Genomic DNA, 15,521 nt, shown 5'->3' with positions numbered 1-15,521 from the left:
TGGGCATGGTGGTGTGCACCTGTAATCTGAGCTACTCAGGAGGCTGAGGCAGCAGAATCGCTTGAACCCAGGAGGCGGAGGTTGCAGTGAGCCCAAATTGCACCCCTGTACTCCAGCCTGAGCAACAGAGTGAGACTGTCTCAAAAACAAAAACCAAAAAAAGATTGACCCAGAGCTACACTGTGGGGCTTGGGAGGTTGCCTGGGAAAAACACACTGCAGAAAATGGTGTATAGTTTATTCCTTGTAAAACATTGGCCTCAGAGTTCCCTGTGTGTACATACAGTGATGTGTGCAGTGGCTTACATGCGAATGCATGAGCAGGGAAACGTGGAAGGACACACATCATGTTGTTGGCATCGATACTGCGGTCGAGTGGGTGTGGAGGGAGCCAGAAAAGAGGGAAACAGACGGCAGTAAAAGGCGGAGGAGTAGGTGTGTTAGGATCACAGTTACATGCTTCTGTCAAAGCAAAAATGTGCGTTTCATTTAAATTTTTAAAAAACAAAAGAAGAAATATTTAGTGAAATTTACACACACACATAAGAGACTTCAGGCTTGCAGCTGGTAGGCGCTGCTGGTGGGAGGATTTGAACACGGGCCCAGGACTCTGGAGCCCACGCTCAGCTGGCTCCTGCCTCTGCTGTGAGTGATGTGTGGTGTGGATGTGTATGTCCCAGCTCATTGTCTGGGACAGGAGGAGCAGGTGGAAGGGGAGTTTAGATGGAAGTACGCTGGGCTTGCCGGCAACCTCGGGGCCTCTACAGGGTGGTGGCTGTGAACTTCAGGGGCAAGCAGTCAGTGTGTGTGGTTAGCTGTTCTCTCGCTCCATGGTCAGCTGCCCAGGCTAGGTACAGGGAAGGCAGAGGGTTGGAAGGGACCAGGGTTGGGAGCTTGTGATGGCAAGAGAGAGGGCAGCGGGGACAGGGAGAAGGCGGGGGTGGGTGGCAGTCTGGCAGGGAGGAGGGTTGTTGGAGTCGGGCACTAGGGAAGTGGGCTGGGAGGAGAAGGGGCAGTGGTTAGGGAGTGAGTCTTGGAGATAATATGAGGGGTGATGAGGCTTGGGGACTCCCTGGGGATGGGACTGAGATGGAGTAGAGGATGGGGTCACCAGAGGTCAGGGAGCTGGGGCTTTCATCTGTTTGGTCATTGCCATCACCTGCCACCATGAACTAGGAGCCTGGCTCTCCAAGGGATCTGGGGTGGTGACCTGGAGGACTGGAGGTGACTGTGCGAGGAGGGAGGTAACTGTGGTGACCAGGCCTGGAAAAAGCTGGGGGTTTTAGAGAGGAGGCCGCTCCAACCGGGAGGATGGTGGGTGGAAGAGAAAGCAGCCTCCATACCAGGAGCTGCGGGGGAAGCAGCGTCTCCCAGGAGACTCAGGAGCCCGTTAGAACAGGAAAGGGGAGCGGAGATTGAAGGACAAGCGGAGGGCAATGGCGGGTGCGGCGATGGGCAGAGAGTTCCGGAGCCCACAGAGGGCGATTCTGGGGATGGGCTCAGACTGGGATTGGCAGCCTGGGAGGTGAAGGGTAACATCAGGGTTGGGGACGGCAACTGCAATGGTGGCCTTGGGGGTGGGTCCTGATGGTCCCTGTGCTGGAGGACCAAGGGGGTCTGTGAGGGTGCACAGGGGTGGGGACCGTTGCGGGGAGACTTGTCAGTAGCATGAGGACCTTGGGGGGTTCTCTTCAGTCCAGTGAGCGAGGGTGGTGGGGAGGCTGGCTTGTTGGGAGTGTGTGGAGCCTGAGACCTGTCCAGCCCGTGGCCTTCATGAGGGAGAGGACCAGACTTGCCATCTCCAGGCTAAGAAGCAGAGGCCAGGCCAGGCATGGTGGCTCACACCTGTAATCCCAGCACTTTGGGAGGCTAAGGCAGGTGGATCACCTGAGGCCATGAGTTCAAGACCAGCCAACATGGTGAAACCCTGTCTCTACTGAAAATACAAAAATTAGCCAGCTGTGGTTGCGGGCACCTGTAATCCCAGCTACTTGGGAGTCTGAGGGCAGGCGAATGGCTTGAACCGGCAGGTGGAGGTTGCAGTGAGCCGAGATCGTGCCACTGCACTCCAGCCTGGGCAACAGAGCAAAACTCTGCCTAAAAAAAAAAGAAAGAAAGAAAGAAAAAAAAACCCAGAAAAGAAGAAGCAGAGACCAGTGCCTCACTGCTTTTAGTTGAAGAGACAATAAGGTGACCCCCTCCCTGATCCAGCCGTCCTCCCCCGGCTCCTGAGGGGTAATGGAAGGCTTTTGTGTAGAGCTGATGGCTTCTAAACGCTTCCAGTCAGTCGGGGCTCGCTTCCCCTAGGCATTCAGATGATCAAAGAACCTCAGCTCCATTTTCAGGTGCAGCCACCTGCAGCAGTAGCAGTTGGTGCTGACTGCGAGGGCCACGTCATCTGAGCGGTGCCACCCGTCCATGCCAGGTACTCTGTGTGCCCACAGCAACCCCTCAGAGCCCAGCAGCATCTAGTGGAGGACAATGGCTGCATGAGGTCACTCCCAGCACTTTGGGAGGCCAAGGTGGGCAGGAGGCAGCTGATGTGCCCCAGGCCACGCCATTGGCTGTGGCCCCACAAGGCCTGGCACTTTGCATCTGCCACCTGGAGGTGGACTCTGTTCTGAAGTTGCTGGCTGTACTTTTACAGCCTTTAAAAAACCCTAATAGTGACTAGATTCTTTCTGTGAAAACCCAGAAGAAAAGCCTGCTAGAACAGGAGCTTCGAAGAACTATCTTGGCTCTGATTCTCCTCTGCGTTGGCTCAGTAGGTGGCCAGACCACCCCTGGGAACAGCACATCCCGGTGCCAGCTGCTTGCCAAATGCTCCTTTCTGTTTGTTTTGTTTTTTGAGCTGCACAGATCAGCACAAGTGCTCCGTGAAACTGGTCACCATATGTGGTCCTTTTCTCCATTCATTCAGTACGTTCCTATCCACCAGACCTTGAGCAAGCTGCCGGGGGCAGCCACGAACCAGACGGGCGGTCACCGCAGCCCCCTGGCCACTGAGGCAAACACGGAGGGGCAGTGGAGTGACGACATTTATGAATGTGGAGTCCCCAGTGGGTCGGGGTATCTGATCCTGTGGAGACGGACCAGGAAGGCATCCTGGAGGACCCCCCACCCAGGGAGATTCCAGAGTTCCGGGGGTATCCTGTCTGGCTTCCTTGTGTCATAGGGACTGTGGCTGTGTCTCTCCTTCGAGAGCCAGGGAGGAAGCAAACCCGTGTCACTGTCCTGACAGCCCCACCCTGGTGCAGAGCCTGGATGCCTGTGGTGTCTGCCGCACAGACAGAAGTCAGAAAACGCGGCCAGGTGTGCTGGCTCATGCCTGTAATCCCAGCGCTTTGGGAGACCGAGGCAGGCAGATTGCTTGAGCTCAGGGGTTCGAGACCAGCCTGGCAACATGATGGAACCCCATCTCTACCAAAAATACAAAAAATTAGCCGGGCATGGTGGCATGTGCCTGTAATCCCAGCTACTTGGGAGGCCGAGGCATGAGAATCTCTTGAACCCAGGAGGCAGAGGTTGCAGTGAGCCGAGATTGCACCACTACACTCCAGTCTGCATGACCATTTCAAAAAAAAGTAGTCAGAAAATGCTTTCTTCCCTCCTGCTCTTTCAGTCCCAGTTTGCCACCAGAAGCACAATGTAGAAAATGCATTCTTTAACCTCAGAAGTTTCTCTTTTTTTTTCTTTTTTTTTTTTGAGATGGAGTCTCGCTCTGTTGCCAGGCTGGGGTGCAGTGGCATGACCTCGGCTCACTGTAACCTCCGCCTCCCTGGTTCAAGCGATTCTCTTGCCTCAGCCTGCCAAGTAGCTGGGATTACGGGCATGCACCACCACGCCCAGCTAATTTTTGTATTTTTAGTAGAGACGGGGTTTCACCATGTTGGCCAGGATGATCTCGATCTCCTGACCTCGTGATCCACCCGCCTTGGCCTCCCGAAGTGCTGGGATTACAGGCGTGAGCCACAGTGCCCGGCCTCAACCTCAGAAGTTTCTAACCAACACTACATTCAACCTGCAGACTCTGGTTGGTAATAAGCTTACCATAGAAATCTACCTTTTTCCAGAAGTCCACAAGGTTAGCGCTCAGGATCTGGGTACCTTTTGTTTTTGACATAAATACCTACATACAACCGAAGGTCCTGGTCAGGATGGCCGGCACAGCACACCGATGGATGTTCTTTTACCGGGGCAGAGATGCTTTCCACACTCCTTAGCTCTGTGAGACAAAAAGCTCCGAATTAGGAATCAGAAACCCTAGAGGCCTTTGGGAGGCCGAGGCGGGCGGATCACCTGAGGTTGGGAGTTCGAGACCAGTCTGACCAACATGGAGAAACTCCATCTCTACTAAAAATACAAAATTAGTGGTGGTGCATGCCTGTAATCCCAGCTACTCAGGAGACTGAGGCAGGATAATCGCTTGAACCCAGGAGGTGGAGGTTGCTGTGAGCCGAGATCGCGCCATTGTGCTCCAGCCTGGGCAACAAGAGTGAAACTCTGTCTCAAAAAAAAAAAAAAAAAAAAAATATATATATATATATATATATATATAAAAGAAGTCCTGGAGGTTAATCCTACCTCTGCCACAGACCAGCTGTGGGAACCTAGGCCCTGAGCAAACCTCTAGAACCCCAGTTTCCCCCCATAGGAAGCAAGTCCTGATGCTGCCGCCTGAGTTGGGAGGGTAATGTGAGTCACCGTGGAGGGGCGGCCCTGTTCCCCGGAGCCTGCTCCCTCCCGCAGCCTGCAATAGGTGCCGGCAGCAATGACCATGCTCCAGGACCCCATGAGAGAAGGGCCCCGCCACTGTGGGAAAGACCCAGCACTTGCCCATTGCTGTGACTGCCCCGTCTGGGGAGCTGCGGGTGCTGTCCACCTCTTCTATACACACAAGTTCAGGCTGTTTCCTGCACTGTTACCTTCTTAGCGCATGCAGCCTGAGGATGCATGAACTTTAATTGGGAAACAGGCAGTTAAAGAAAATGGGGGCCGGGCACAATGGCTCACACCTGTCATCCCAGCCCTTTGGGAGGCCTAGGCGGGCGGATCACCTGAGGTCAGGAGTTCGAGACCAGCTTGGCCAACATGGGGAAACCCCGTCTCTACTAAATATACAAAATTAGCTGGATGTGGTGGCACATGCCTGTCATCCCAGCTACTCGGGAGGCTGAGGCAGGAGAATCGTTTGAACCCAGGAGGCAGATGTTGTAGTAAGCCGAGATCACGCCACTGTATACGAGCCTGGGCGATAGAGTGAAACTCCATCTCAAAAAAAAAAGAAAAGAAAAGAAAATGGGGAGGGGTGGCGTGGGTCACACTGGCAGAGTCTCTAGCTGAGTGTGCACTGTGGGCCTCTCTGCCCTGGCCTCCCCTGGCCGGTACTCATGTGCTGCTCCCATCTGAAATGGAGTTAGTGTCCCCAGCCTGCAGGTGCCTTGTGTGAAGCATTTCCAGCCAGGTAGTCTCATCTCTGTACCCCGGGCTGGTTCTGTGTCACCTCATTCATGTTGCCTTTGGAGTCCTTGCCAAATTTGACCTGGTGACCTGTATAAAATGTCAGCTTCCGTGGAGAGAGCACTGTCCATAACAACAACTTAACAAGGTTATACACGTAGGCACGGTGGCCTTGGGCAGCGTTTGCCGGGCTGCAAAAGCCACCAGGTGGACTGCAGCCAGGTGGGAGGTGGGCGGGAGCTGGCAGGAACCAGGGGGCCCCCTCAGGTCGCTTCTCTGGGTGATGTTGCATTTGGCACACAGCAGCCTGGTCTGTTGCCTTTGAAAGAGAGCCTGCCGTGATCCTGGCTCTTTCTGTCTCCAGGTACGATGAAGAACTGGCCCAGGGTGATGGGGCCGACCGGGAGCTGAGAAGTCGTCAGGGCCAGTCTCTGGGGCCCAGAACAGGCCGATCCAGAGACTCGGGAAGAGCCGTCCTTACCACCTGGAAGTGACTCCCACCAGGACCTTATCAAAACTACTCACTCTACCCGGGCCCCTGCTGAAGCCCTATTTTGAAATTTCCCTTTTCTAGAGCTTTTTTCCTTTCCTAAGCCCTGTAAATAAATGAAGGCACTTCTTTGGAAGGGTCTGTAGTCTGTTTGACTATTGCAAAAGGTACCAATTCATGCAGATGTATAAAACTTGCATTTTTTGTTTTTTAATTTTTTTTTTTTTTTTTTTTTTTTTTTTTTTAGACAGTCTCGCTCTGTCGCCCAGGCCGGAGTGCAGTGGCCGGATCTCAGCTCACTGCAAGCTCCGCCTCCCGGGTTTACGCCATTCTCCTGCCTCAGCCTCCCGAGTAGCTGGGACTACAGGCGCCCGCCACCTCGCCCGGCTAGTTTTTTGTATTTTTTTTTAGTAGAGATGCGGTTTCACCGTGTTAGCCAGGATGGTCTCAATCTCCTGACCTCATGATCCGCCCGTCTCGGCCTCCCAAAGTGCTGGGATTACAGGCTGGAGCCACCGTGCCCAGCCTTTAATTTTTAACCTAAGCAGAATTTTTGTATTAAAAACTCACTTTTTTGGCAGAAAGTAACAGCTTCAGCATGTAATTTGATGTGTCACAGGGTTTTAACATTAAAAAACTTTACACTAAATTAAAAACAAAACAAATTTTATAGACTAGTCGTGCCATGAGAGAGGAATGTATTTAACTGACGGCTCTTTTAGTTCCATTTCTTTTTCCTTGACTGCAATTTCTTTTTTTTCCTGAGACAGTTTTGCTCTGTCGCCCAGGCTGGAGTGCACTGGCACAATCTCGGCTCACTGCAACCTCTGCCTCCTGGGTACTCATTCTCCCACTTCAGGCTCCCACGTAGCTGGGATTACAGGCACTCGCCACCACATCTGGCTAATTTTTGTATTTTTAGTAGAGACGGGCTTTCACCATGTTGGGCTGGCTGGTCTCAAACTCCTGACCTCAGGTGATCTGCACACCTCAGCCTCCCAAAGTGCTGGAATTACAGATGTGAGCCACCGCACCTGGCTTACTTGACTGTGATTTTGAAGAAAACAGGCAACTAGAAATATTCCTCAGTGATTTATCTTTACAAAGGCCTTTGTCTAGGTGATCCCAGGAAGACCTGTGTTCTTTTCTTTTTTCTTTTCAGGCAGGATCTCGCCCTGTCACCCAGACTGGAGTGCCGTGGTGCAATCATGGCTCACTGCAGCCTCAACTTCCTGGGCTCAAGTGATCCACCCACCTCAGCCTCCCGAGTAGCTGGGACCACAGGCACACACCACCACCCCCAGCTAATTTTTAATATTTTTTTGCAGAGACAGAGTTTCACCATGTTGGCCAGGCTGGTTTCGAACTCCTGGGCTCAAGCGATCCTCCTGCCTAAGCCTCCCAAAGTGTTGGGATTACAGGCATGAGCCACCACACCTGGCTTCAGAAAGACCTGTTTCTGCCACTTAAGGTTTGTGGATGAGTCTGTAGTAAATTGAAGCAGATGAGTGCAGCCAGGTCCGGCTGTCCCTTTTATGACATCAGCGGCTGGGTTTGCTGCAGGGAAGCGCGTGGGCATCCAGGAGCTGTAAGAGGACCTATGGCTGCAAGACAGGCTGGATGAGCATGGTGTTCTCATGCAGTCTTCTGGTAGCCCAGTGACTTACAGGAGTGTATGGAGAGGACCTGAGTCGGCGGGTAGACGGACAGATGCATCTGAGTAATAACACACGAGTTACATTGCTGTTTCTTTCTTTTTTTTTTTTTTTTTTGAGGTGGAGTTTCACTCTTGACACCCAGGCTGGAGTGCAATGGCAAGATCTAGGCTCACTGCAACCTCCATCTCCTGGGTTCACGGGATTCTCCTGCCTCAGCCTCCCGAGTAGCTGGGATTACAGGCGCCCGCCACCATACCCAACTAATTTTTGTATTTTTAGTGGAGACGGGATTTTACCATGTTGGCCAGGCTGGTCCCAAACTCCTGACCTCAGGTGATCCTCCTGCCTTGGCCTCTCGAAGTGCTGAAATTATAGGTGTGAGCCACCGCGCCCGGCCAGGAAGGGCCTTTTACTCACGGTCGTATTAACATGTATTTGCTGAAGCTTCACTCGCTGTCTTGAGTTTATCTTTAAAACTTGCCACCTGTTGGCCGGGCGCGGTGGCTCAAGCCTGTAATCCCAGCACTTTGGGAGGCCGAGACGGGCGGATCATGAGGTCAGGAGATCGAGACCATCCTGGCTAACACGGTGAAACCCCATCTCTACTAAAAAAATACACACAAAAAAAACTAGCCAGGCGAGGTGGCGCGCGCCTGTGGTCCCAGCTACTCGGGAGGCTGAGGCAGGAGAATGGCGTAAACCCGGGAGGCGGAGCTTGCAGTGAGCTGAGATCCGGCCACTGCACCCCAGCCTGGGCGACAGAGCGAGACTCCCTCTCAAAAAAAAAAAAAAAAAAAAAAAAAAAAACAAAACAAAAAAACTTGCCACCTGTTTTTGTTGCGATGCTAGTAACAGGAGTTTGTTCTCCCAAATGGCACCAAGGGTATGTCCTTCAGATAAGGGTCTTCCCTAACCCTTGCCCAAGCTCTCTCAGTACCCATGCATGGACGTGTGTTAAGTGTACATGCCATATTGTGTGTGTATATTTTACATATATTTGATGACGTTTCACTGCCAATTAGGGAAAAATAGATCTTTTCAACACATATGGTAGAATAGAAAGTGAGAGAAACAATACAAATGGTACTTGGCTAGACTCCAAATAAACTGCAATTGGTGGACTTTTCAGGCGCTCCTTCTTCACGATCTTACTGGTATGTGCGTTGTGTGTGTTCCCTGGTGTTTAAGTTTTGTTTTGCTTTGTTTTGTTTTGTTTTGTTTTGTTTTTTGAGACAGAGTCTCGCTCTGTCGCCCAGCAGGCTGGAGTGCAGTGGCGTGACCTCAGCTCACTGCAACCTTTGCCTCTCGGGTTCAAGCGATTCTTGTGCCTCAGCCTCCCAAGTAGCTGGGATTACAGATGTACACCACCATTACTGGCTAATTTTTGTATTTTTAGTAGAGACAGGGCTTCACCATGTTGGCCAGGCTGGTCTCGAACTCTTAACCTTAGGGGATCCGCCTGCCTCAGCCTCCCAGAGTGCTGGGAATACAGGTGTGAGCCACTGTGCCCAGCCGTGGCATTTAGTTTTAATGTGTTTGCTGTTGATAGCGGGTGTGGGATGGAGCCCCCGCGTCAGACTTGGCCTTGTGGCCTGGCTCTGCTGTTTATCAGCTGTTTCCCAAGCCTATCCCCAGGGTCATTGCGCCTTTGTTTCCCACTGTATAAAATGGGGAGTTCTGTGGCCGGGCGCAGTGGCTCACGCCTGTAATCCCAGCACATTGGGAGGCCGAGAAGGGTGGATCACCTGAGGTCAGGAGTTCGAGACCAGCCTGGCCAACATGGTGAAACCTCTTCTCTACTAAAAATACAAAAATTAGCCTGGAGGCTGAGGCAGGAGAATCTCTTGAACCCAGGAGGCAGAGGTTACGGTGAGCCGAGATTGCGCCAAGCCTGGGCAATAAGAGCGAAACTCCGTCAAAAAAAAAAAAAGGGCCGGGCGCGGTTGCTCAAGCCTGTAATCCCAGCACTTTGGGAGGCCGAGACGGGTGGATCACAGGTCAGGAGATTGAGACCATTCTGGCTAACACGGTGAAACCCCGTCTCTACTAAAAAAATACAAAAAACTAGCCAGGCGAGGTGGCGGGCGCCTGTAGTCCCAGCTACTCGGGAGGCTGAGGCAGGAGAATGACGTAAACCCGGGAGGCGGAGCTTGCAGTGAGCTGAGATCCGGCCACTGTACTCCAGCCCGGGCGACAGAGTGAGACTCCGTCTAAAAAAAAAAAAAAAAAAGGCCGGGGGGGGGGAGTTCTGTTTGCCTCAGAAACAGCCAATGCCACCCCACAGGGACCCTGCCCGCCTGCCTCATGTGAGGCCTCTTACCCCCCAGGAGGGGGCGTCCTCTGCTCTTACCCCCCAGGAGGGGGCATCCTCTGCTCTTACCCCCCAGGAGGGGGCGTCCTCTGCTCTTACCCCCCAGGAGGGGGCGTCCTCTGCACAGCTGGCGGCTCCACCTCGGCTCCTACACACAGAGGTGAGACACCCTGTTAACCGTTCCCAGCTCTTCCGCCGGGTTCTCAGTTCCATTGTTTTGTTTTTGCCTCTCTCTGGGAGAAGGGTGGAGTCCCTGGTTGGGAACGTTGGCCTCTGAGGCTCCCGGGCCACGTAGTCCTAATGGAGAAGTCACACCAAGTGGTTAGTTTGCTGGTGACCCAGTTGCTAGGTGAGGGTGAGGCTGTGCTAAGTGGATTTATGTCATATAGTGACTGTCTCATTAGTGATGTCATGTTCTGGGCAGATGTTTCCTCTGAGCACTTCCAGGACACGGATGGGAAGGGTGTGGCGTTGGCAGCCGGCCTCGGGAGGCTGTCGGGCCAGGAACAGCCCCACTCAGCGCTAGGCTGGGCCCGAGCAGTGAGCCCTGCTGGGAGCTGTCCAGGAGCCGTTGCTGTTTTCCACTTGTTTGGGTGGGTCCCAGGCCAGAAGGTTGCATCCTGTCGTCGTTTTCACCAAGTCTGATAGGCTTCGTTTTTCCCAATATAAACCCATCCTCGACTGGGCACAGTAGCGCACGCCTGTAGTCCCAGCACTTTGGGAGGCCGAGGCGGGTGGATCACCTGAGGTCAGGAGTTTGAGACCAGCCTGGCCAACATGGTGAAACCCCCATCTCTACTAAAAATACAAAAATTAGCTGGGTGTGGTGGTTCATGCCTGTAATCCCACCTACATGGGAGGCTGAGGTAGGAGAATTGCTTGAACCTAGGAGGCGGAGGTTGCGGTGAGCCGAGATCGCACCACTGCACTCCAGCCTGGACAATGGAGCAAGACTCCATCTCAAACAGAACAAAAAACAAAACCAAACCACCATCCTTCACCTCCTTTGCACACGGGCTGCTCCCCGAGTATTAGTGAGGGCCTGGTGACAAACTTCTCACTGTCTCCCTTTTCCTCCTCTGCCTCCCACCTGGACTCCCGGGGAGACCCCACCAGTCTGGGCCCGCATCTGGTTGCGCTCCACTGGCTGCTGGGACTTTCCTCACAGGGACCATTTCCCCTCCACACAGTGGTTCTTCAGGGCACTCCATAAAGCCTCCTAAGCTTGCCGCCCATTGGCCTGTTGGCTCACACCGCCACACACCACATCCACCAGCGCCAAACACACACAACGCCTCTCTGAGTCCCCCCAGGGGCCAGCGCACTCTCCACCCTCCCCTCTGCAGCCATTCCCAGCTGTGCTGCGGCTGCCTGGCCCCCTCCCCGCAGCAGCCCTGCAGCCCCTGTGGTCTGGGGAGGCCAAGGTCTCCTGCAGGGCCCCACCTGCTGGTAACGCACAGCGTCTGTAGCTGCTCAGCGACCGGGCACCCTCAGGCTGTTTGTGTGTCACCTAACGTGAACTGTACCCCAGCGGAGGGCCTGGGGCACGTGAGGACGCTTTGGGAGCAGGCGGGAGCATATCCACCTTTGATTCCAGTCCCTCATTGTGGAAAATGAGGGATTTTGGTCTTCACTGATTTGCCCCAGCCTGAACCATATTAGATCTCACACCCTGTGAACAGTGGCAGCCTCCTGCTTTTGTCCTGAGAAGCGTTCGGAGCACTCCTCCAGTGACAGACGCAAACCCACCTCATTCGTGCTCCTGCCCAGCCGCTGGTGCTCTGTCAGCAGGAGCAAGTCTGCGGGTCCACGGCATTCCTTCAGGCCGAGGCCCACCCTGCCTGCCACTTGGCCAAATTTCCCCCTGACCCCTGGTTTAACTTACCTGATCTCCCCTCCCCTCCCTTCCCTCCTTTCTTTTCTTTTCTTTTTTTTTTTCTTTTTGAGATGGAGTCTCACTCTGTTGCCCAGGCTAGTGGCGCGATCTCGGCTCACAGCAATCTTTGCCTCCTGGGTTCAAGTGATTGTCACGCCTCAACCTCCCGAGTAGCTGGGATTACAGGCATGGGCCACCATGCCCAGCTGGTTTTGTTTTGTTTTGAGACGGAGTCTCGCTCTGTCACCTAGGCTGGAGTGCAGTGGCATGATCTTAGCTCACTGCAAGCTCCACCTCCCAGGTTCATGCCATTCTCCTGCCTCAGCCTCCTGAGTACCTGGGACTACAGGCGTCTGCCACCATGCCTGGCTAATTTTTTTGTGTTTTTAGCAGAGATGGGATTTCACCATATTAGCCAGGATGGTCTCAATCTCCTGAACTCGTGATCCACCCGCCTCGGACTCCCAAAGTGCTGGGATTACAGGCGTGAGCCACTGCGCGCAACCTAGTTTTGTATTTTTTTTTTTTTTTTTTTGAGACAGAGTCTCACTCTGTCGCCCGGGCTGGAGTACAGTGGCCGGATCTCAGCTCACTGCAAGCTCCGCCTCCCGGGTTTACGCCATTCTCCTGCCTCAGCCTCCCAAGTAGCTGGGACTACAGGCGCCCGTCACCTCGCCCGGCTAGTTTTTTGTATTTTTTTGGTAGAGACGGGGTTTCACTGTGTTAGTCAGGATGGTCTCGATCTCCTGACCTCGTGATCCGCCCGTCTCGGCCTCCCAAAGTGCTGGGATTACAGGCTTGAGCCACCGCGCCCGGCCTAGTTTTGTATTTTTAGTAGAGACGGGGTTTCACCATGTTGGCCAGGGTGTTCTTGAACTCCAGACCTCAAGTGATCTGCCGTCTTCCACCTCCCAAAGTGCTGGGATTACACGCATGAGCCACCGTGCCCAGCTTCCAGCCAAATGTTTTTGAGTGATGGCATTAGTGTTCTTAGAGATGTGCCTCTGGGGCAGATCAGAGGATGATGGAGCTGGTGAGAGGCTGGAGGGAGATCTGGCAGTGCAGACCAGAATGTGAACTCAGTCTGGGCCCTGGAGCCTGGAGGAGGGGAGTTGCGCACAGGGAGCCTGCACACCGGGTGGAGGGGGACCTGCAGAGACGAGCAGTTCTCAGTGGCCCAGTAGGGGGCGCGTGTTAAACGGGGTTTGAGCCCTGAACATAGAAGGAGGTAAACTGCAAAGCTACAGTAACAAAAGTGCTTTTCAGGAGCTGTTCAGAGAGGCCAGGCTACTCATGGTTATGAACAATGCTGCCTCGAGGCCATGGCTGAATAGCAAGAACATCACCGGGCAGCTTCTCTTCCTGCACCTTGTACTAGTTCTTTTTGTTTTTTTGAGATGGAGTCTTGCTCTGTTGCCCAGGCTGGAGTGCAATGGCGTCATCTCGGTTCACAGCAACCTCCACCTCCCAGGTTCCAGCGACTCTCCTGTCTCAGCTGGGATTACAGGCGCCCGCCACCGCGCCCGCCACGACACCCGGCAAAATAATTTTTGTATTTTTAGTAGAGACAGGGTTTCACCATCTTGGCCAGGCTGGTCTTGAACTCCTGACCTTGTGATCCACCTGCCTCGGCCTCCCAAAGTGCTGGGATTACAGGCGTGAGCCACCATGCCCAGCCTGATAGCTCTTTTTTTTTTGAGACAGGGTCTCACTCTGTCGTCCAGGCTGGAGTGCAGTGGTATGATCACAGCTCACTGCAGCCTTGACCTCCTGGGGTGATCCTCCCACCTCAGCCTCCCAAGTAGCTGGGATTACAGGTGCATGCCACCACACTCTGCTAATTTTATTTTATTTTATTTTATTTTATTTTATTTTATTTTATTTTATTTTTTGAAACAGAGTCTCACTCTGTCACCCAGGCTGGAGTGCAATGCTGTGGTCTCGGCTCACTGCAACTTCTGCCTTCTGGGTTCAAGCGATTCTCCTGCCTCAGCCTCCCAAGTAGTTGGGATTATAGGCACGCGCCACCACATGTGGCTAACTTTTGTATTTTTAGTAGAGACAGGATTTCACTATGTTGGCCAGGCTGATCTCGAACTCCTGACCTGTCTCAGCCTCCCAAAGTGCTGGGATTACAGGCATGAGCCACCATGCCCGGCTGCTAATTTTTTATTTTTTGTGCAGCGACAGCGTCTCACCATGTTGCCCAGGCTGGTCTTGAACTCCTGGCCTCAAGCAATTAGCCTGCCTTGACCTCCCAAAGTGCTGGGATTATAAGTGTGAACCACTGCTCCCCTGAAGTGGTATCTCATTATGGTTTTGATTTGCATTTTTTTCTGACAGTTAATGATGTTGAGTATCTTTTCATATGCTTATTGGCCATTTGTATACCTTCGTGGGAGAAACTGTTTTGATATTTATTTTTTATTTTTCCTGAGACAGGGTCTTACTCCATCACCTAGGCTGGAGTGCAGTGGCACAATCACAGCTCACTGCAGCCTCAACCTCCCAGGCTCAGGTGATCCTCCTACTTCAGCCTCCTGAGTAGCTAGAACTACAGGCATGTGCCACCATGCCCGGTTAATTTTTTTGTATTTTTTGTAGAGATGGGGTTTTGCCATGTTGCCCAGGCTGGTTTCAAACTCCTGCGTTCAGCTGGGCGTGGTGGCGCACGCCTGTAATCCCAGCACTTTGGGAGCCCGAGGTGGGCAGATCGCAAGATCAAGACCATCCTGGCTAACACGGTGAAACCCCATCTCTACTAAAAATACAAAAAATTAGCCGGGCGTGGTGGCGGGCGCCTGTAGTCCCAGCTACCTGGGAGGCTGAGACAGGAGAATGGCGTGAACCTGGGAGGCGGAGCTTGCAGTGAGCCAAGATTGCACCACTGCACTCCAGCCTGGGCAACAGAGCGAGACTCCGTCTAAAAAAACAAAAACAAAACAAAAAACAGACAAACTCCTGGGCTCACATGATCCGCCCACCTTGACCTCCCATAGGATTACAGGCAGGAGCCACCATGCCCAGCCGCATGTTTAAAGGGGTGATTTTTGTACTGCTCATAGGAAATAATGACTCCTCTGTAATTCTGTGGTTTCAAGAAGGCATCATTGCCTATTCCATGAAGCGTTTCCTGGTGACTCTAGTCTCCACTGGTCTCTTCTTTCTCTTCTATTTTATTATTATTTTAAAAATACGTCCGGGCGCGGTGGCTCAAGCCTGTAATCCCAGCACTTTGGGAGGCCGAGACGGGCGGATCACGAGGTCAGGAGATCGAGACCATCACTGGCTAACACAGTGAAACCCCGTCTCTACTAAAAAAAAAAATACAAAAAACTAGCCGGGCGAGGTGGCGGGTGCCTGTAGTCCCAGCTACTTGGGAGGCTGAGGCAGGAGAATGGCGCAAACCCAGGAGGTGGAGCTTGCAGTGAGCTGAGATCCGGCCACTGCACTCCAGCCTGGGCGACAGTGCGAGACTCCGTCTCAAAAAAAAAAAAAAAAAAATTAGAGATGGGGGTCTTGTTATGTTGCCCAGGGTGGTCTGTAACTCCTGGGCTTCAGTGATCCTCTCATCTCAGCCTCCCAAAGAGCTGGGATTACAGGCATGAGTCACCACGCCCAACCTCTCTTGCATTTTAAAGCATAAATCAGATTCTATCAGAGCCCTAATGCCCTCCAAAGGCCTCCCCTGGAACATAAATAAACTCAGGTTCCTCACCTCTCTGGC

At 53.0% G+C, this 15,521-nt stretch overlaps 1 protein-coding gene across 5 annotated transcripts in view; it reads left to right on the top strand.

Annotated features, from left to right (window-relative positions):
* The window catches only part of LOC105464329 (TTL family tubulin polyglutamylase complex subunit L1), a 43,714-nt gene extending 37,629 nt beyond the window's left edge, over positions 1-6,085 (top strand). For all 5 annotated transcript variants that reach the window (XM_011712129.3, XM_011712124.2, XM_011712127.3 and 2 more), the window contains one exon: positions 5,824-6,085. In XM_011712129.3, the coding sequence (XP_011710431.1) occupies positions 5,824-5,953 (130 nt within the window). In that variant the 3' untranslated portion in view covers positions 5,954-6,085. The remainder of the gene's footprint in view (positions 1-5,823) is intronic.
* The last annotated feature ends 9,436 nt before the right edge of the window (positions 6,086-15,521 follow it).

Source organism: Macaca nemestrina, chromosome 15 (assembly GCF_043159975.1).
Source record: "Macaca nemestrina isolate mMacNem1 chromosome 15, mMacNem.hap1, whole genome shotgun sequence".
NCBI lineage: Eukaryota > Metazoa > Chordata > Mammalia > Primates > Cercopithecidae > Macaca > Macaca nemestrina.
Note: the sequence above shows the minus strand (reverse complement) of the source record. Positions and strands in the feature narration are given on the sequence as shown.